The sequence below is a fragment of the Rhincodon typus genome, chromosome 14, assembly GCF_021869965.1.
Source record: "Rhincodon typus isolate 14 chromosome 14, sRhiTyp1.1, whole genome shotgun sequence".
Lineage (NCBI taxonomy): Eukaryota > Metazoa > Chordata > Chondrichthyes > Orectolobiformes > Rhincodontidae > Rhincodon > Rhincodon typus.
The window spans coordinates 24,101,997-24,124,442 of NC_063345.1; the positions used below are offsets into that span (position 1 = coordinate 24,101,997).

Below are 22,446 nucleotides of genomic sequence, written 5' to 3' on the forward strand. Positions count from 1 at the left end.
TCTGATGCTGCCTGGCCTGCTGTGCTCCTCCACCTCCACACTGTGTTATCTCTAGTTATTATTACAATTTTATTGACCCATCTAATTATAAGATCCAAAATACAGTCAACGCAAATGGGTGTTCTATATGAGATTCACAAACATGAAATTGTATTCTGGAAATTTTTTTAAAATGTGTAAAATTGCCTCTAAGCTCCCATCCAGAAATTTTGGATATTGGTAAATTTTCAGATTTCAGAACATTGAAGTAGAATCCACACTTACCATGAAAAGGTTCACTGCCTCTTTAATTACTGCAACATGAAGTAACAGATGACAAATTGACTCAGTAGATTTGCCCATTATTTTGTACATACTTGGACAGGATTCATCATTGCTTCAGTTTACATCATCATATCAATAGCTTATCATTGGAGTTTTGACAGTATTGTGTCTTATTATATTTCATGAGATGGGTCATGATGATGTAAACCTTAGTGATTTTTAATTGTACATTGTCTTTAAAACTGAAATAAATATATGCTCTGTATTAATCCCTGTGAGATTATATTGGAATGCTTTTCATTGCTATTAACACTGTATGCCTCCTAAGATTTAGGCACAAGTCAAACATCACACTATAACCTCATAGTTTTATTAGTTGGATGGTTTAAACATAAATGTCATAAAGTCCAACTCTGTAGCAGCCCTTAGCATCAAGGGTCTCATTCACAACTAAAATAGTGTTCACGCCATGCATGCAGTCTTCTGATATGGGCCACACTGGGTGACATTTTGGGTGAGTGGGTGGATGGGTAACAATGGCACTTGGAGTTGGTGCAGGAAGTATCCAAAGCAGGCCGATCATAATGTCAGTCAGAGTGTAATGCTGACTCTATCTGTACCACTTTCATCTTCAACATTTCAGCAAACTTCCTGCCTTGATTTTAGCATATTTGAATGTGTGTTCAGCAGCAAAAAGAACCTTCCTTCACTGTCGCACCTCCCACAAACAGCACTATTGAAAGGTATCATCAACTAGTCTTGCATTCATTGCTGACTGATGTACACTGACTGATGAGAGATAGAAGGGGGCCAAGGATACATATGGGGCATCCCAAAAGTAATGGTACAAGAGGGGAAAGATGAGATGAGGAGTGGCAGCAATGCATATAATGCCCAAGATGCATCACAGTAACTTAACAGAGGTCTGTTCATAGCAATCTTCCAAATCCATGGCCAAGGACAACAATTACACTGGAATACAACCATCTGTGAGCTTCCCTCCTGGCTACACACTATCCTGACTTGGAACAATATCATCATTGTGTTGATGTGTCAAAATCCTGAAACTCCCCTACAACACTGTGGGTGTACCTTAGATGGTCCAAAGATGGCTTACTGCATGTAGTGCCATGTGGTGATCGCATCTCAAGAATTTTTAAGTGCAATTCTCTTGCTATGGCTGTACAGATCTGAATGAGAGAACTTCTTTAGTCCCATGCAACTGGCAGAAAAGAGTAAAAGAAACTATGCTCATTTGTGTGTATGGCTGTAGAGAAATCAAAAAAGATGAGTTGGAGGATTAGTTTATGGGTTTCACTGTCATAGGATGTCATTCATGTAATGTGGCAGAAATGGAAATCTGGTTGGAAGGGACTTCAAAACTCAATACGGCAAAATGGAATCTTGTGAAAATATTGAAAAAAAAATTACAAAGTTCCTCATTATAGAATAACAGATCTTTGTAACACTTTATCAAGTAGTTAATAGGCCAAATATTTGGGTCACTCCATCAGATGCCATGACGGGAGAATTAATGTACTGAAGGAAAATAAAAACTGGAAATTTCTGGAATCATCAGAAAAAGAATAAAAGCTGAAAATACACACAGGTCAGTCAGCCTCTGAAGTGGATGCATCCAAAATACAAAAACATTTCTTCTGCTCACAGATACTTACTATCCTGTTGTGTACATCCAGCAGTTTTTATTTTAATATGCTAAGAAGATGGGTTTTATTGGACTGAAGTCCATCAAGTCAAGCCAACTTAACTGTTCTTGTGGTCTTCCAGCAAAACAGAAATTCTGTTGGATGCTAATAAAAATCCCAGAGCTCTGCAGTTCACAAGGTATTTGGTTCCTAGTGACAAGCTCTAGTTTGTAATCAGGGCTATGAGATATAAACCTATTTGTTACAGTCATGCTTTTTTTTTGCCAAGTTCATCATCTAGTGTCCCCAGGTGCTGCTCAATTGCGTGTGTGTGGAAGGAGAGCTACAAATAACTACCCACTGCAGGAAATGACAGGATGAAATTCAAAATACTCTTTACATTCACAACCAAAGGATAAATAGAACACAGAAAAGTTACAGCAGAGGAAGAGACCATTCAGTTGATCATATCTGTGCCAGCTGACTAAATTAGTTGCTCATTTTAATCCTGTTCTCAAGCACCTACAAGTATAATCAATTTTAAAACTGTTGTTAAGGGAATGAGAGGATAAATGTAAATATGTGAAGCAACTGAAGCTACAGGGTTATGGATAGAATTGAACATTGAAATCAGATCTGTATTGCTCAAGAAAAGAGCCAGCACAAACACAACGGCAATCTCGAGTCCTGTAAATATGAATGATTCTTTAGATTTTTTTTGTAAGTTGTTGGGAAATTTAGAAGTTATAAATCAGCTTACAATTATAAAAACATTTTAATAATTGGTTTTCTTGCTTTATGTTGTGGAGAGTTTTTTTTATTCATCACACTATGCATATTAGCACTTAAACTTGATAATATTCCTTGCTCCACAATTGGACTCGTAAGTATCAGGATTTTACACAGAATCATCCTCAGCACCAGTGCACCACAATTTTCCATATCTGGAGAGGCCATTATGAGGTGAAATCAGTTATTTTTATGATTGCATTCCTGGGAATTTCCTGTGTGTATATGTTATTTGAGGACAGGGAGTTATTAATCTCTATCAGTGTCATGAAATATACTTCAGTGTTGCCTAATGGTACGTTTATTGGTTACAGAAGATTGCATATTGACCTATAGTTACTTGAAGTTGGAGGTTAGGCAGTTTGGGACTGCAACCTGAAAATAAAACCAATGCTCATCCTTATTGGTTACTGTAGAAACAGCTATAGCTATAGTCGGATGTGATGCTTATGTCTGCTCCGCTGAACTGGATACAGTTCCTTCCAAAAGCTATGACCAATTTTAACCACATGATGGCAACATTCCACTTTTCTTTCCTATTGTAATTTACTTTCGTCCTATAATGGATTTGAGCATGGTAACAAACACATCTTGCTCCACTGGGATAACAAGGTGGAGATGAACACAGCAGGTCAACCAGCATCAGAAGAGCAGGAAAGCTGACGTTTCGGGCCTAGACCCTTCTTCAGAAGTTGCTCCACTGGGTTCTTTTCAATTTAAATAACACTCTTGGTGGTTCAGTAAAGCACAAACTGGTCTCTTGCAGTTGCACTGTTCCACACAGCACAAGCTAACCTGAAAATAATTACAAAATGTTGCTCCTGATAAACAAAAATGGGACCTGTTTAGAAGTAAATGTGGCATTGATGTTGATTTTGAGCACCACTTTAAAGGAATATGGACCACTTAGACTCATTATTTTATGTCCATTTCCATTGAAGAGAATCTAAAATACATTGAGAGACTTTCTGGGATAGTTTGGCAAGGCATAGACCTATGTTCTATAGGTAGGTTCTTTACTCAGAGAGTGGTCGGGACGTGGAATGCATTGCTGGAGTGGGTAGTGGAGTTGGCCTCATTAGGGGCATTTAAGCGGCTATTAGATAGGCATATGGATGATAGTATAAGGTAGGGGTGGAGGTTAGATAGACCTTTAGGATTAGGGTAAAAGTTCAGCACAGTATCGTGGGCCAAAGGGCCTGTACTGTGTTGTACTGTTCTATGTTCTATGTTCTATGACTCAAGCAAAATATATTCCAGATGGCTATGCCACGTTATTGAGAACCTTCTAGGAGTCACCATGAGAAAAGCAGCACTTTACCACAGGCATCTTGATAGGAGAATGCCTTGGCCTGCAGAAGGAACGGGAGCGTGACATTAGGACTGGCAGGAGAGAGAGAGACAAGATGGGAGGTTCGGAGACATGGCAGGCTCCTCCACTGCAGGTACAAGAATTTTAAGTCCTGACTTCCAAGTAGCTAGTCTTTATTAACTCATATCCATTCAGCATGTTTTAACCTTTTAATAGAAACAACACTCTTAGTATAAACTTATGAATCTAATTATTTTTTTCTTCTATATTAGTTCAGTCTTTTGACTCCTACATGTTCAATAACTCCTCCTAACTGGTCTCCTCTTATGATGGCAATGTCAATCTTCACTACTTTAACAAAAATTAAACAAGATCAAGAAATTAGAAGTAGAAAAGGAAATTTATTGCTTTTAATTATTGATTTTTCAAAGGACCATTGATGGTAGAAATGTGCTCAACACCATTGGTAAATAAAAAAAGGTAAGGTCCAAAAATGCTCAACCAAATCCTACACAACCTCATGCATCATGTAAAAGCTAACTTTTAGAAAAATAGGGGGGAAAATGATCAACTTCATGAAAAGCTCTGAGAAATTCTTTATCATTTCTTAAGAGTATTTAGCATTGTCTAACAAATCAACACTACCTCTCTTGTCACTATGGTATATGCCATTTATTTAGAGACATTCTACATCTCTTTCCTACCTAAAGGAAAATGGCCGTATTATATGGGAATTTTACTTTTTTTTTTCCAAAATGTGGGGAAGAGCTCTTCATGGAGAGTTCCACTGTTTCGTGTCATTAATTTGTTATTGAAGAATCTAAATTTTATTTGTTTTCAATGTAGACTGTTCTAATAACTTAAGAAAAACTGAATTGTCCATGCTACTGTAGTTCAAAAATCAGCACCCTCTTCTCATGTTGTAGAAATGATTGTTTCATTTCTGAAATTGGTTGTCTCGTGTTTCAGTCTGATGAGTGCAAGATGAAAAACTTCAACTTCATGCCTTTTTTTAACAAAAAAATGTTACCAAGATCAACATAGGAAAGTATGATTAGTGTCAAATATTGTGTCCATAGTTAAAATGTAGAAAATCATTTTTATATAGCAAACTTAATACCCACACCCCATGTCCAACTTTCCATCCTGAGATTTTTTTATTATTAGAATTCAGTTCCATACGATGATAGCCACCCATATTTAATTTGTTCACATTTAGATTTAGCGTGCTGACAAATCATTTTGCCATGGATTGGGTAGAAATCATTAATGACCGACTTGTACCTGTTTTAACCCCTGTTCGCTGCGCCTCCCACTACCACTCAAACCCACCCAAGTCCGAACCCAGTGACATCCAAATCTCTGAAATGAATAATAAAAACTTCTCAACCACTTGTGCCAAGATCCCCATCCCAACATATGTGCACTTCCGATGGGGTCACTAAATAATGCAACAACCCTGTTCTCATTCTTTTTTCATGGTGTTGGTGTGAAGAGAAGTTTTGGTAATCTAAAACCACCCTAATAAAATTAGCTTTCAGCCTAATAACCAAAGTTAGTCACTGTTAAATGTGCTATGAACTTGCAATTCATTTTTCAAATTTTGAGTGGGCTAGTGGAGAGAAAATGCCTTTACCATCAAATCACATGAAAATATCTTTGACCAAATTTCCTTTTTCTATTTAAAGTGTGGATTCCAGGAAATGTTTGCTAGTCCCAAAAATGTATAATTGAACTCAATTTTTTGAAATAAAAGATTGTTTCTTTCCCAATGATCTCTGTGATGAAACACTGAATTTTAATATAACTAAATATTTTTTCTTCATGGGATGTGGTTATCACTTGGTAAGTCATTACCCATCTCCTTTCTTTTGCAAAAAAATTTATTCATAAATTATCTAAAATATAGAAGTCCAAAACAGCCCATCCCTAATGGCCCAGAGGACATTTAAGAATCAATTATATTGCTGTACACATTTTCTTCTCTTCCACAAGGTTAGTTACTGTACAAAAGCTCCTATTTTCAGGTTTTTAATATTGGTCTTAATTTCCACCATGGTGAGATACGAACCTTTGGCCCTAGAACTTTAGAATAGGGACAATACGACTGCGCTATCGCCTCCCCGCTTAATCCCCTTATGATTATTTAAAAGTAAAGATCACTTGGCATTTGATAAAATAAATGACCTCTGTCGAAAGCTGCGATATCCATTATAGAATCGTATATATTTCATCTCTCTGTCCTTAGTTGAAAGTCAAACACGCGCAAGAAGAAATCTCAGATGTCTGGGCTGAAAATGACTGACGACAAGAGGGGGCGGTGGTGGGCACTGAATCACAGTGGGGCAAATTGAAAGGTTCAGGGAATGTCCGCAAGTAATTTGCAATGCGGAAAGGGTGCAGGAAGCGTACCTTTAATGTGGCTTCACATCTGAAGTCTGCCTGCGTTGCCCACAGTGCCCGGCCCAGGCTGAATTGACGTCAGTATTGAGGGGGTGGGGAGGGGGGTGAACACGTTCCAGAGTGGGAGGCTCTGTCTTCAAACGGGAATATTTATCCATTCAGAACTGACTGCGCAAAATTGTCGAGGTTGCTCATCAAATGTCATACCTTATATATTCCTGATACGCCAAACTGGTGGGCTCCCCTATCAGCCTGGCTTTGACCTAGCGATTTGGCCACGAAGGCAGAGAATCCGAGATGGTAACAAGAATTTGACGAACTATATGAAGGCTCCTGGAGTCAGACTCGGGCTGTAAAGCAGCATTGCAGGTCGTTAGCAGCAACTCAACGCGCAGGCCTCCAATCATGCAGACAGCTACCCATTTGCAAACAACCGACAGCAGAGCAAAACAGAACAAAAGGTTGATTCCTAAAATATTGTTTATTTTAGTCCAATTTACCCTTTGCAAAAAGGTCGTTAACGCTGTTTACAGTCATATGTAACAATAACAAAATAAATCCATCTCAGCAGATAAATAGGCTTCTCAGACATTTGACAGTGCAGGAAGTGGCATTTTTCTTTAAAAAATTCACTCTCGTTTGATAAAGTGCAATTTTAAGGATGGGGGTGGGAAGGAAACATCTGTTTCAAGAAACCTTACAATTGTCTCTACTAATGAACGGACAGGATTACAAAGTGCACGATGACTCCTCGGAAAGGATCTATCTCAATTCTTCGGGCTATTTTGGGAGAGTAATCAAATAGTATGACACTGGATTAATTTCCCTGTGCTAATTTATTAATTATTAAAAACTGCCATTTCGTTTGGGTTTTATGCTCTGGTCAACTCCCACCCCCCAAAAGGCAAGGGGCTTCGCCAATACGGTGACAAGAAAATTCACAATTTGAGGTATTGGCACCAGTCAGAAAGAAAAGATACTCCAAATAAGAATCACGAGAAATGAGCCGCAATAAAGGACCAAGGTGCGCTTTAAAACGAAAGCTGCGCCGCTGCAGGATAATGTTCACTGCAGCAGCTCATATCATACCCAGGGATCACTTGGGAAATACAGTAAATCATTCTGACACTCTCACAATCTTGTGACCAATACAATACGCAGTTTCTATTGGATTTTAAATCTCCATAATAGAAAATAAAATCCCGTCACAGTTGGAATTTCAAGCTTCAGTTGATGATAAATAGTGGATGGGTAGGTGAGATTGACAGGTGTAAAGATCAAAGTTAAATAAATAAAACCGTGTCTATTTTTTATTGCAATGGACTAGATAGGTCTTTAAAGACGTTTAGAGCACTGGCCTCAATTTAGATAGTTTAAAGTGCATCATGCACCAATAGTGCTTTAAACTGGAGGCTAGTTACCATTGGTGTTCATAGACAACTGGGGACGGTGCAAAGTGACCCTTACAACATTCCAACAATATCTGCCCTTTCCTGAACATTGCCAGTTATCTCTAAGTTGAAGACTTTTGGGGGGAGTAAAATAACGTTTCCCCAACACAGGGCTATTTCATCAGTAGAAATGTTGTGTCTCTGTATCAATACACGTTTACACCATCGCATTTGTCCCGTCTGGAATAATGCAGTTTCTCATCGCGATTCTACTGGAAACCGCTGGGGGCGCATACAACGTGAATGTACTGACGTGAGAAAAAGCTGCTCTCGAAAGCACACTTTGCCTTGTTTTATACAGCGGGCAAAAACATGTCTTTCTTTGAAAATAACTTCCAGTAAAAAAATAAAAATTACAAATAATGATTGTTTGAAAGAATAAAATCCCACGAAACAGAAGACACTATACGTCACTGGACGACCTTGGTCTAAATGAGAAATTAGATGAGATACAGCCACAACATGCTACCCAGAGCGACTTCTGGATGTCAGGGTTCCGGTATGCATAAATAATAGGATTAATCACTGAATTGCAAGTCGCCGGTAGCACGGTGACATAGGTGTAAATCAGTGGGTAACTGGAGTCTGCAATCAGACAGTAGATTGCAAAAGGGATCCAGCAAGCAGCGAAAGTGCCGAGGATGACCGATAACGTGGAGATACCCTTCCTGGTCGAGGTGCTGGAGGTGGCCACGAAATGGTACTGCACAGCGATCTGCTGAGCGTGTCTGAAGGCGATCTTGCAGATTTGAACGTACAGTTGCAACATCAGAGCGAAGATCAGCAGAAATGAGACCGAAAGCACAGCCGCGTTGTTTTTGGTGATGGGTTTGATAACACTGCAAGACGTCTCGTCTTCTAAGCAGTTCCAGCCCACGACGGGCAGTGATCCCAAGCTGATGCATGTGACCCAGATGGCGAACAGCACCAGGTAAGTGAAAGTGGTGGTCCTCTCTGTGTGGTATGTCAGCGCGTTATACAGCGACAAATAACGGTCCATGGTGATGGCCAGCAAACTGCAGACTGAAGCCGAGAAGGAGGCTATCAGCAGCGCAGCCGACACCAGTCGAGCGGCTTCGAAGTTCAGCAAGTAGAGGAAAATGAAATTGAGGATCAAGCCGACTCCTCCGAGGAGATCCGCCAACGCCAAGCTCCCGATTAGGATGAACATTGGAGTCCTGAGGGTTGGCGTGTAGAAGATCACAGCCACCACGATGGCATTCTCGCAGGAAATGACAGTGCCCACCACACACAGGGCGATGTCCCACGGATTGACTGTCTCGGTGGCTAGGTCGGAGGTTGTGACTGAGGAGTTGCTGTCGTCTGAGGAGAGCCAGCTTAGGGACAGCTTCGAGCTGTTTCGGGCCTGACCATTCATCACTGGAGGGATGGAAAGCATCATCTGAGGACAGGAGAGAACAAACGCAGATAGTTCAAAGACAAAGGGACAAGGCATCTAAAATACACTCACTCGCCGAGAATCCAGCCTGTGGTGCAGCGGGTTATGTATGAACTGGCAAACATTTATTGACAGTTGTTCCCACAATAAGGAATATTCGTTTAAATAGAATACACGATGACATAGCAACTGCTTGGTGGAAAAGGTGAATTCATATAAACACCCATTGCAGTGGCAAGGAGTTAGACCCCACAGTGTGCATTATAAACGCGTTTATGAGAAAGAAAGCCAACAGAGAGTGACACAAGCCTAGTTTAAACTAAATGGTTGCACGAACAAGTGCAGTTTTACTCAACAATGTGAAAAGCAGTCTAGATTTTCAAACGCAGAGAGCATGACATATTTCAACATACAATTCATAAGCCTCTTACATTTTGTACAGACATTCTATACTGTACAATAATGACGAGTCACTAGGTATTGTTGGATCCATATGCAATTCATCGTAAGTACGTTAAATTTACCGATACTTCATATCAAACACTGATAGGGTTTGCAAACATCTATGCTGTAAAATATTATTAATGTTTTAATATAACCTCGGAATTAAAATAGAGTTAACAGACTGTTTTTAAAAAAGAGATCTAACGCTGTTTAGTATGAAATCTTACATTTCTCCATTTAGCCTCCAATGTTAATTACAGGGCAGCAACTGGACTAAGTCTTACCGGCTCCTGTGCTCCGGTTTCGGTGCTTGGTAGCCTAGGTTTTAATCCGTTGTATCGGTAAGGATCTTTGTTCTGGATTGCAGGTTTATTCAGTGGCTGACATTGCTAATCAAACACTAGATTTGGTGAATTGAATGCGGTGAATGCGATGCCCAAATGGGGTGGTGATAAATCTCTGTTCTGACGTCAAAAGTGTACACTTCTTGTGACCAGCTCCCTGACTGAATCACAGGCTGTGATGAGAATATCAAACAGACACACACACACATCAGCACCAGCCGAGCTTCATTCACAAGATTTCTTAACTGGACGCCCATCCTCTGCAGACACCTCCCAAGGTCATTGAAAGCAGCCAGGTACCAAATAGATCATCCCCAGGAATAGCTCCTGCGCCGAACACAGGGGAGCTAATTCACTCATACCCATTCTCTTTCGAGAATGCGTGTGTCTGTTTTCTATTGTTGCAATCACCCACAACTTAAAATGTACCGCAAACAACTCGACAGTGCACTTTCAAGGGGCCTGTTTATCACGCCGTGTTGTGTGAAATGGCATTTTTAATACCGTACACGATCTAGAAGTTAGCCCAACTCGAACGCTTGCTGACAGCTCGTCTGTCTGAAAGGGAAGACATGCAATGATTATTCACGGAAAATCCAGGTGACATTTCCCCGCGGTTCATCCCTAGTCTCGGATCCAGCTCACCCTTTATATAGTGCAATTATGTATGAGAGAACCTATCCCCACCCAGCTTCTGGTACTGAGCCCAACAACCCGAGTCCAATAATCCCGGCACCCGAGCCCCCTCTGTCTTGGTGCAGAACAGAGACCAGCAATGTCTTAAGTAAAGCCTCTATGCGAAAACACAAATATTCTGGGTTAATGTATTTGGACAGGGTATCTTCAAATAATCGAAATAAGGCACACTTCAATCATCACTGTTAATACCTTGAAGATTAAATATTAATTTTCCTGAGGCCACGAATATTTTCTCAGTGCGAATTTATTTTTAGACATGGGTCTAACAGTCCAGTGAGATCAGATTCTGCTTAAAGGGAAAGGGCAGAGATGTCGATTCACGGGTCAAGGTATTACGAACGGTTAAAGCAACAGAGACGAATGGGATACCATGAATTGTTAGTTAGGTTTAGGGCATAGGTTAGCAGGTAAGATCACATCTTCATTTTGATCATTTCATGCACATTTGCATCAAGCCGAACCGATCCCGTATTCGAGAGAAGGCCCGAGTTGCTACATGAATGCTGATCCAGACCGCTCCGCTGCTGTCTTTCAATGTATGTGTAGATTTAAAAAGGAACTTTTGAGTGCTTCCCGTCAACATAGTGATGCAAATTAATTAACTTCTCGAAAATGAAGCTTTAAAAAATACTCTGGAGAGAAAGAACTGGGAGGAGCGCTGAAACGGAAGGATGAAAGTTCACACAGGCTCGGGAACACGAACTGTGCACTGCTTAATTCAGTTACTTCGACTGTATCAGTAAAGTAACGTTATCAACTAAAAAAAAGCAAAACCAGCAAACTCCGGTGAATTAAAATCCTGCTGAAATTTTACAGTTGCCATGCTATGCACAGATCTTTCACACGCACCTTTTTTCCTAAGTTGCTTTTAACGATCATTTCTGAAATCATTACACTGATATTTTGTTCTCACTGAAGCAAAATATAAACAGAATTCAATAGCCAATCATTTGTTACATCTCTTTAATAATTTGGAAAACTGTTAGCATCTGTTACTCCTTTTTGGTTTTCTGACTTTCTCTTGTCGTTTTTGTTCTCAGGTTTGTTTTATCTCTGAATCTCACTTTTGTTTTATCTCTGAATCTCACTTTTGTTTTATTTCCCTATTATTTTTCATTGCAGCTCTACCTGTTTAATCACCTGCTCCTGTTTTTCTTTGCTTTTCTCTGATTTCTACTCTTCTTGTTGACTCCATCACTTCCTTTCATCCTATTATGTTTTCGCTGGTTTTCATTCCATTTTGTTATTTATTGTCTTTCCCAATTGCTTTTCTCATCATTTCTGTTTATCTTATTATTTGTACTGCTTCCCATCCTGTCTTTCCCTCTTTTATTCCCAATCCTGTTTATCTTTGCTTCTCTCTCATTTCTCTCAACACCTGCTTTGGTTTTTCCTGCCCTACAATCTATTTGCCATGAATGCATTTTCTTCTTTCTCACCTGGTTTATCTTCTGTGTTGCTTCTCTTTCTTTATAACTGTATCCATGTTGTCAATTTCAATTCCAATGATTTATTATTATTGACCTCCAACTAACATTCTGAGTGCATTCTGCAGCAACAAGCATTGACATCATATTCAATGCTCAAAACTGTAGGTTTCTCTTTAAGTGTTAACAGCACTTTTTCTGAGTTTTAAGCAAAGCTGTATCATAACTGAGTCCTATTTCTAACAGAATATGAGAATCCATGTATTATTATAAGTACTGTTTGTAATAGGATTTTTCTATTGCAAAAATATTTTTATCTTTTTGTCAATTCTTTTTAATCTTGTTTTAATATTACATCATAATTTTTGGAAAATGATTTCCATAATACTCAGTATATTTGCTGTGTTAATTTAGTGACAAGCTGTCTTTAACTCTGAAAAAAATAATTGCCAGATTCTAATGTTCATGAGCATTTTTGTGTCCATCAGGAGCATTGAATCAGCTCAGAATCCCAGTATTCTATTGCAAAGGCAGTGTTATTCACCCTGTTTTCAAAATGAATACTAAAATTTCATTTACCTTCCTAACTGTCAACTGAACCTGTGTGCTAATCTTAAGAGAATCCTGGACTCCCAGTCCCTTGTGCTATAAATTTCCAAAGCCTTTCCCCATTTAGATAATAGTCTATATTTCTGTATTCTTCTTACCAACATGCCTAATCTAACACTTTTATTCATGGTACTCCACATTGTATTCCATCTGTCACTTATTTGCCTACTCTCCTAGCCTGTTCAAGTCCTTCTACAGTCTCTCTGCCTTCTCAACACCATCCGTCCCTTGCCTTGTCTTCGTGTCATATACAAACCTAGCAACAATGCCTTCAGTTCTTTCGTCCAGATCATGAATGTATAATGTGAATAGCTATGGTTGCAATACTGTCCCCTGTCGAACTCCATTAGTCACCAGCTGCCATCCTGAATAAGACCCCTTTATTCCTAGTGTCTGCCTTCTGCCAGTCTGCCAATCCTCAATTCATGCCAGTATCTTGCCCATAACACCATGGCCTCTTATCTTATTTAATAGCCTGCTATATGGCACCTTGTCAAATACCCTCCGAAAATCCAAATAGATCACATCCACTGGCTCTCTTTTGTCTAACTTGCTCTTTACCTATTCTAACTGATTTGTCAGGCATGACCTCCCCTTGATGAAGCTGTGCTGAATCAGCCCTATTTTACAATGCACTTCCATGTACTCGCAATCTCATCCCTAACAATGGGCTCTAAAATCTCATCAATGACTGAAGTCAGGCTAATTGGCCTATAGTTTTCTGTCTTCTGCCTCCCTCCACTTTTAAATTTGGTTGTTACCTTAACCATTTTCCAGTTCTCTGGGACTCTCCCTGTCTCCAGTGATTCCTGGAAGATCACCACCATTGCCTCACAATCTCCACAACTATCTCCTTCAGAGTGGGTGTAGTCTATCTGGTCTGGGTGATTTTTCCACCTTCAGACTTTTCAGCTTCCCCAGCACCTCCTTTTTAGAGATAGCCATTGCCTCACCTCTGCCCCCCGACTCTCTTGAAGTTCTGATATGTTACTGATGTCTTCCACCATGAAGATTGATGCAGTGTACCTAATCATTTCCTCTGCCATTTCTTTGTTCCCCATTGCTACTTGTCCAGCCTCATTTTCCAGCAGTCCAATGTTCACTTATGCCTCTCTCTTAACTTTTATATATCTGAAAAAAATAACTCTTGCAATCTTTTACAATATTACTATCTAGCTTATTCTACTATTTTATCTTCTCCTCTCTTACTGCTTTTTTTGGGTTAACCTCTGCTGGCATTTAAAAGTTTCCCAATCTTCCGACTAAGCTTCAATTTTCAATTGAATGGTTTGACTGAGGATAAAATTATTCCTAAATCAAACATAATATATAGCCAGAAATCTAGTAAAATATTTTTACACTTCAAAGTTTTAAAAGAAAAATATGGAGCTTTTTCTTTGCAATTTGTGGCTGGCCAACCAAAAATGGTGTCTGGGAAAAATTTAGAGTGGTACCATGTCACTATATGCAAATAATATATACAAGTAAAAAAGGGGGAAGGCTTATCCTGGTTATTAACAACAACCATGTGCATTTATATAACACCTTTGATGCAATAAATTGTCCTAAGTCATTTTGAAGGAACATTATGGACAACAATTTGACACATAGCTATATAAAGTCATATTAGGTCAGATGACTAAAATCTTGGTCAAAGAAACAAGGGGGATCCAAAAGGAAGGAATAAGGCTAAAAGGGTAGAGATATATGGAGAAGCAGAGATATCAAGAATTTAGGGCTTAGACTATTGAATAGCTGCCAACAGATTAAAATTAGGAATACTCAGGAAAGCAGATTTGGCAGAGTAACGAGTTCTAGGGGGTTTGTAGGGCTGATAGAGATTATAGGGATAGGTGAGTTTGAGTCCATGAAGGGATTTGAAAACAAAAATGAGAAATTTGGAATTGAGGCCTTACTTGATGGGAAGCCAATGTTTGGTTAGTGCACAGAAAATAAGAGGCGGAATGGGGAGTTCTGACGAAGGGTCAGCAGACCTGAAATGTTAATTCTGATTTTTCTCCACAGATGCTGCCAGACTTGCTGAGCTTTTCTAGCAATCTCTATTTTTGTTTCTGATTTACGTTCTATAGTTCTTTCAGTTTTTAGACAGAATATGGGAGGCTGACTAGAAGCGCATTGGAACAATTAAGTTTAGAGGTATTGAAAGGATGAATGAATGTTTGAGCAGCATAGGAATTGAGGGAGGTGTAGTTTGTCAGTGCCACAGAAGTGGAAACAGGCAGTGCTAGTGAGGACATGGAAGAGTGGTAGCAAGTTAATCTCAGGTTCAGCTATAAATACCAAAATTAACAGTGATCTATTCCAGTCTCAGAAAGTTGGCAAGGAGAGAATTGGAATCATGGTGCAAGGGAACTCATTTCTGATAAGACCAGGAAATACTTGCTTCTGCCCTTTTAATTTTTGTATTACTAATTGCAGGAATTTTCTTGTCATCATGCATTGGATGAACCGTCCATTAGCATTCACATGGTCATATTTTCTAATCAGCCTGGTCAGAGATGTTATTACACATCTCTGGAGCAGGTTGGGCTTGAACTCAGACCTCTTGATTCAGAGATAAAGATACTTCCATTACACGACAATAAACCTAGCATTCATGTGGAAGTTGACATCTCGACTTTAAATGAAGCTGCCAAGGGGAAAGCAGTAGATAGGAAGAAGGAGGAGTTAAAAATAGATACTTGGTGATACCAAACGTAAATCATCAGAGTGACAAAAGAAGCCATTGTATATCTCTGTCTATTTCAATGGGACTGTATTTGCCTGGCTCCTTTCTTATCTAACCCTTCAGAGCCAATGATGGAAAGGTGCAGAAGAAGAATTTCATGGTCAATTATGCCAAAGATTGTGCACAGGTTGGAAATAGTGATGTGGGATTGTTCACTTTTGTTGCTTTCAATCAGGATGTCATTGTGATTTTGGTAGGAGCCACTTTGACACTTTAATGAGGCTTGAAACGCAATTGCAGTGATTCAAACAAGAAGGTCTGAGAAATGTGGGCATGGATTTGGGAAAGGTCGGCATATTTAAGGTGGTGTAGGGGAGGTTCAAGATGGGGCAGTAATTTGTAAGGACGGAGAGCTCAAGGATTCTTATTTTGAAGAGATGGGCATTAACGACTGACCTGAAGGGCAAGAAACACCATCTGAGGAGAGATGAGTGTTAATAATGTTGGCTACCATGGAAGCTGAGTCTTAACAGTTTAGCAGGATTAGACTCACAGGCGTAAAGGTGAGTTTCTTCTACAAGATGAACAACAGAAGGGAGATAAGAGTGAAATGAATAGAAAATGCAAATTCAGGGATAGGACAATGTAGAATCTCAAGTTCAGTTAGGTCAGTGCGTTAGAGGAAGGGAGGAAGTAGGAGATGCAGCAGAATACGTCATAGTATAGCTGTGTCTCAATCTTAACAGAAAATTCTAGAGCTCATTAAACCTATTGTTGAAGGGGTGAGTGGAGAAGATAGAGGTGAAGTGTCAACATTGCAGAAGGAAAACCAAGTTTTTTTTTGAACTGGATGATTTTTGGATAGTTACTATTTTTTATTATTAATAGTTATTAATAACTTGGATGATGAAAGTGAATGTACTATAAACAAACTTGTGGATAACATAAAAATAGGCATGGAGTCAAAAGGTGACTCGCAAAGAGTCTACATGGGGATATAGCCAGGTTAAATGAGTGGGCAAAATCTTGACAGATAGAATATAATGTGTAAAACTGTAAAGTTATGCAGTTTGGCAAGAAGAATAGAAGAGCTAAATACGGTGAGATATTGGAGAAAGCTGCAGCACAGAGGGATTTGATGGTCCTCATGCGTAAATCATGAAAAGCTTGCATACAAGTTCAGTGTCTAATAGGGAAGGCAAATAACTTTTGGCCTTTAGTTCAATGAGAATGGAGTACAAAAATAAGGAAGTCATATTAAAGCTATACAAATCACTTGCCAGATCACACCGAGAATGCTTTGAACAGTTTTGCTCCCTTTAACCTAGAAAAGATTCCCTTTTGGTGGCAGTCCAGAGAAGAGATTAAAGGTTGATTCTGGGTATGGAGGGGTTTTCTTGTGAGGAGAGGTTGAGAAGTTTGGGCTTGTACCCTTTGGAGTTTCAAAGAATGAAGAACATATAAGATACTGTTTTAACAAGTAGGTTGCTTAGGGGGTTTGGTAGGTTAGATACAGAGATATTATTTCCCTTTGTAAGAGAGACTTCGTCCAGAGGGCGTAATCTCAGAGTAAAGGTTCACCCCTTTATGATAGAGATGAGCAGTATGTTCTTCTCTCGGAGGTAGTGATTTTTGGAATTCTTTACCACGGAGGGCTGTCAACACTGAACCATTACGTTATATTCAAGATTAATAGGGACAAATTTTTAATCAGTAAAGAAATCAAAGGTTATGGGGCAGACAGCAGGAAAGTGGAGTTGAGGATTATCAGATCAGCTGCAATGTCATTGAATGGAAGAGCAGATTTGATGTGCCAAATGGCCTTCTTTAGTACCTACATCTCATTTTCTTAAGGTTTATAATTGGAAATTATAGGGATAAAGAGCATTGCTTGATAATTCTGTTAATGGTCTAGCCAGGTGCTGCAATGAATAGTTCAACCAATTGTTCACCAAGTACTTTCAAATCCATGTTTCTTGGACATATAGGAATGGAGAAGAGAGGTATGAGGGGAGTGACTAGTGTGAGGAAAAATAAATAGTCCTAGTGGGGGCAAATGCATTAAAGTTTGAGGGGGTTTGATTTAACAAACCAATAGCTGCTGAAATGGCCTGATGAATTAAAGGTTAAAGACAAGACAGTTGGGAATTTGAGAATGCAATGGATATTTTCTTGTGGGAGAGTTTTTTTTTCAAGATTTGGGCACAGAAAGTAGTGGGCTTAGGAGGTGGGAGGGGATTATGAATAGAACATGATACAAGGAAATAATCAAAGGCCTTTGATACTGGTAGCAAGTCTGCACAAGATGGGTGGCCATGTAAATGAGTAGAAGAGTTTATATTTTGCGAGAGTTTTTGGGGGGAAACAATGACATTAAGCTTTGACGATAGAGATTAGGAAGAGCTGAGAAGATGGCTGAAATCAGTGAATTGAGATGTCAGTAGAGAGGCAGAAGAAAGATAGTCAAGAAGATATATCAGTAAGAAATTTGGAGAGATATCAGGAGGGTGATACAAAACCCAGATTTTAAGTGAGAAGTGTGTAGGGTAGAACAAGGTGAAAAGTGCAAAAGAGGAGAAATTGCCAGAGGTGAAGGGAGGAAGACCAAGGAATGATTTAAAAACAAAAGCTGTACTACCATTGCAAATGTTTCAGCAGGGCAAGTAGTGAAAAGTACAATGAGGTGAAGAAGCTTCAGTTAAGCTGTCATCATCCCTCAGCCATGTATCTGTCAAGATTATAAGCTCATTGTCCACAAGAAATTCCTGAAAGGCATGTGAAGGATGTAGGATTCCACTTACCAGTACTCACTAATGTTGACCCAGTCAAGTTTGTGGGGCTAGTAGGAGATCATGCCATCTCTAAGTGGCACTGGGGTCCATTACTATGACAGGTACCCTAGTTAAAGTGCCAGAAATTTCAGCAACTCTGTCTTTAGACAGACCCCAGGCCCTCAATCAAACTCCAAAAAAAGCACAGCTAAATAAAGAATCTGTTTTTTGCAGCAAATTATTATGGATTGGCATTCAATGCTTCGAAGGGTGTTGAAATGCAGGGAAGTGATGGTATATTGACATTGTTGCTAGACTAGTAATCCAGAGACCCTGATAATGCTCGGTGCTTTGAATCCCACCATTGCAGATAATAGTATTTGAATTCAATTAAACAATCTTCAGTCTAATGATGAATATGAAACATGTTGTAAAAACCCATCTGGTTCAGTAATGCCCTTTTAAACCACAGCAATCTGGTTGGCTGCCTTCTGAATGGCCTAGAAATCACTCAGTTTCATCAAAACCACTTTTAAAAAGTCTTAAAGAACTGCCTCCCTGACAGCATTGTGGATATACCTACAGGGATGGGGGTGGGTCTGGGTGGGTGCTCTTCGGAGGGTTGGTATGGACTCGATGGGCTGAATAGGCAGTTTCCACATCGTAGGGATTCTATTATTCCATACACTTTTGATGAACAAAAAAGAAACACAATATGGAATACTGTATTCAATTCATCATGTTTAAAATCTTTGTTTTACAATTTGTTTGATTGGTTTGATTATTAAAAGATTTTACGTGAAAAACTACTTTTGAAGTACAGACTAGATAGATGGAAAAGACGATGTGATTATGGGATCTTTTTATTGTACTCAAGCTCTCAATTTGCCACTGTAATAGTGATTTATATTATTCTTAATATTATTCACATCACCCACTAATCATTATTAAACACCAGTAGAAATGGTGCTGGGAGTGTTTAGGTCAGCTTTGTGAACCATTCTGAATTCCTCCAAAGTGAATTTTAATGTCTAAGTAAAGTGAGGGGCTCAGTGAGGTTTTGCTTCTCTGTTTTGACTGTGGCCTGATAAGGCCATGTTTACCAACTTCTGGAATTAGTCTCAGAGAAGAACAGAAACTTAAAAAGTGATTCACAATGTTATTGAGAGAAGCGCAAGTCTTCTGACAAAACAGTAGACATCAATACTGCTCGAGAGTGTGGGTGTTGGAATCATTCTCGTATTAATAACAGTCTCAGAATGCAGCCTGTATATCTGTCACACATCCGTACCGAATAACATGACGGGCCAGAACTTATTTCCACAACCCAGTATTCACTTTTGAACAGTTCTGGGAGAAAGTTTCCTGCTGGACTTTGAATTGGACTAAACAGATAGGAAACTTTTTGAAATCAAAGGCAATGTGGTCTAATTGGTACATATTACTCTTTGTTACGTCCTGTTAAACAATTCCCATATGAGAAAACAACACATTTCCGTCTCTATTAGTTTTTGTTCATGGGTGTCGACATCTCTGGTATAGCCAGTATATATTTCCCATCCCTAGTTACACTTGAGCTGCCTTCCTGAACTTTGGGATTTAAGTAGACCCATGGAGCTGTTACAGAGGGAGTCCCCAGTTTTTGACCCAGTGACACTGAAGAAATGGTAATATACTTCCAAATCAGGATGGTGTGTGACTCAGAGGGGTACTTGAAAGTGGTGATATTGCCAAGCATCTGTTACTCTTGTCCTTAGATGATAGAAGTTATGCATTTGGAAGGTGCTATCGCTGTGTGTGTTGCTGGAACACAATGCTGTCATGTACGTCACTGGTTGAAGGAGTGAATGTTGAAGGTGATGGATGGGGTGTCAATAGTTAAAATCCTAGCTGATTTTTCAGCTTTTTAAAATCCTTTCATCAACTTTGTTTGGACCTGTAAACTAGGGAGTTGTGAACTGAAGATGGCTTGTGGACTTTGGGAACAGCCTGCGGTGAAAGGAAAAGGCAAAACAAACTTCTGTCTGTGAGGCTAGGCCAGTAGGTTAATCGCAAGCTTATTCTTGATAAAAAAAAAGGGTTCCTACACACACAGCAACTCTGGGAGTAGCATTATGTTTAAACAGGTAGCAGAAGTTGGCTGCTAATGAGGTCAGTACCTGGGAATTGGTTATTGGCAAGTCTGGAAGAGACCTTATATTCAAGCATATGGAAAAGTGGAATAGTAAGTGAGGCCTCAGGAAAAGGCAGTCAGTTTATCAGGGCAGAGCCAGAGTTGAAGCTGTTTGTTTTGGGCTGTATTTTCTGGGAAGATGAGTTTGCTTGCTGCTGAGACAGTATGAAGATCTGAAAGCTCCCTGCTTAATCTTCCTCACCAGCTTCCAGAAACCCAAAGAGCAGAAGGAGTTAGATGCTGAAATAATTCGACAGAGGCTGGTATTCTGTCATCAAGTCACCCTTTATTTACACGTGGAGAGTCCTTGTCACTGGTCCAGCTCCCTCAGATCCAGCTGTCAGAGTGAACAAAACCTCTGCCACTCCAGTTTATATTTGTCAGCCAGGGCTCACTAATTTGACCAGATTAACAGCCCCAGTCAGGGAACTCATATTCTATGAGGTCCATCTGGCTGACCTCATTACAATCACTGCAGATGTATCACTACCTTTACCAGATTGAACTGAAATGGTGATTCTTCAATCAGATGTGAAACAATACATCATGAAAGCCATTTATGTAATCTGACCAATTTGTTTTTTTGTACATTTGTCCCTTAATTGTGCTCGTTTTTCTGCCTGTCTTTTGTGTGAATGGGGCTGAAAACAAATGTTTCAATTTTAAAACAGATTACCTTGTTTAATTTTTCTCTGTTTATGTTGTGGCATATTTAATAAATTGTTAAGTCTTTTGTTTGAGATACAAAACTGGTGTCTGGAGTTAATTATTTGCAAGCACTGAAATTGGTTATTAAAAAGTCTGGTTAAGAACCATTTGAGTAACTATCGGGGATCTTTGACAATTTTAATTTTTCTGTGTTGCAAATATTGAGGTAGAAAGTCTAATTTGGTTTGCACGTCTGTCTCCTTGTAACAAAATCATGTGCACTGCCTTGTCCAGGCTGTTGTAAAGCTTCTTGAGTGTATTGGAACTGTGCCCATCCACGGAAGCAGGCAGTAATCCATGAAACTCCTAACTTGTGTCTTGTGACTGGTGGAAAACTTAGGGGAGACCGGAAGTGAGTTACTTACCACAGAGCGTCTAACTCCAACTTGGTTATTGCATGGCAGTTGTGCTGTGTGATATATTAAACACAGCACTATATCATAGAATCCCTACAGTGTGGAAACAGGCCATTCAGCCCAACTAGTCTACACTGCCTCTCCGAAGAGCATCCCACCCTGACTTATTCCCCTACCACTGCATTTCCCCACGTCTAACCCACCTAACCTAAACATCCCTGGACACTATGGGCAATTTAGCATGGTCAATCCACCTACCTTGCACATTTTTGGACAGTGGGAGGAAACCAGACCACCCAGAGGAAACCCACGCAGACACGGGGAGAATGCGCAAACTCTACACAGACAGTCGCCAAGGCTGGAATCAAACCTGGGTCCCTGGCGCTGTGAGGCAGCAGTGCTAACCACTGAACCACCGTGCCACCTGAATATAGGAGTAAGCTAAGTAGTAGTGACACCTGAAGTACTGTTAATACAGCAAATTTGCTTTCTTTTAATAGAAGGCAGAGCAATGATCATATCATGGAATCGCAGAATAGTTAAAGCACAGAAGGAGACCATTCAATGCATTGTGTCCATACTGACTCACTGCAAGAGCAAAAAACAGGGCTATAATCATATAAATTTTAGATTATGATTCAATGCGTTTTGAATGCCTTCATTTTCTGGGCAAAGAAAATGTCAGAAAGTTATGTAAAGCATTTGTACCATAATTTGCTTGGAGTTTGAGCCATAAAATCATCAACTGTGGATGTTCAAATCTCCGGGAAATTGTAAGCCAGAATCTCACCACCATAGCGACTGCAAACTACAAAGCCAGACCCTAAATGATTCGTTGATTTAAAAACTCTGAAGGAAGTTTTTTTCAGTGAAATCAAAAAGTTTTTAAACTACTGTTGTTGCTATCCTTAGGGAATTGGTTTGAAGCATTAATGGAGTCTAATGGTGGAAGAGCAGTCAAC

General features: G+C 39.6%; 1 protein-coding gene across 1 annotated transcript; it reads right to left on the reverse strand.

The window, feature by feature from the left end:
- Positions 1–6,876: 6,876 nt before the first annotated feature.
- On the reverse strand, positions 6,877–10,107 carry LOC109926649 (G-protein coupled receptor 12-like). The gene is made up of 2 exons (XM_020526479.2): positions 9,993–10,107; positions 6,877–9,267 (listed from the first exon to the last, which is right to left on the reverse strand). The coding sequence occupies exon 2, from the start codon at positions 9,265–9,267 to the stop codon at positions 8,269–8,271; it is 999 nt and encodes a 332-aa protein (XP_020382068.1). The 5' UTR covers positions 9,993–10,107; the 3' UTR covers positions 6,877–8,268.
- Between the last annotated feature and the right edge of the window lie 12,339 nt (positions 10,108–22,446).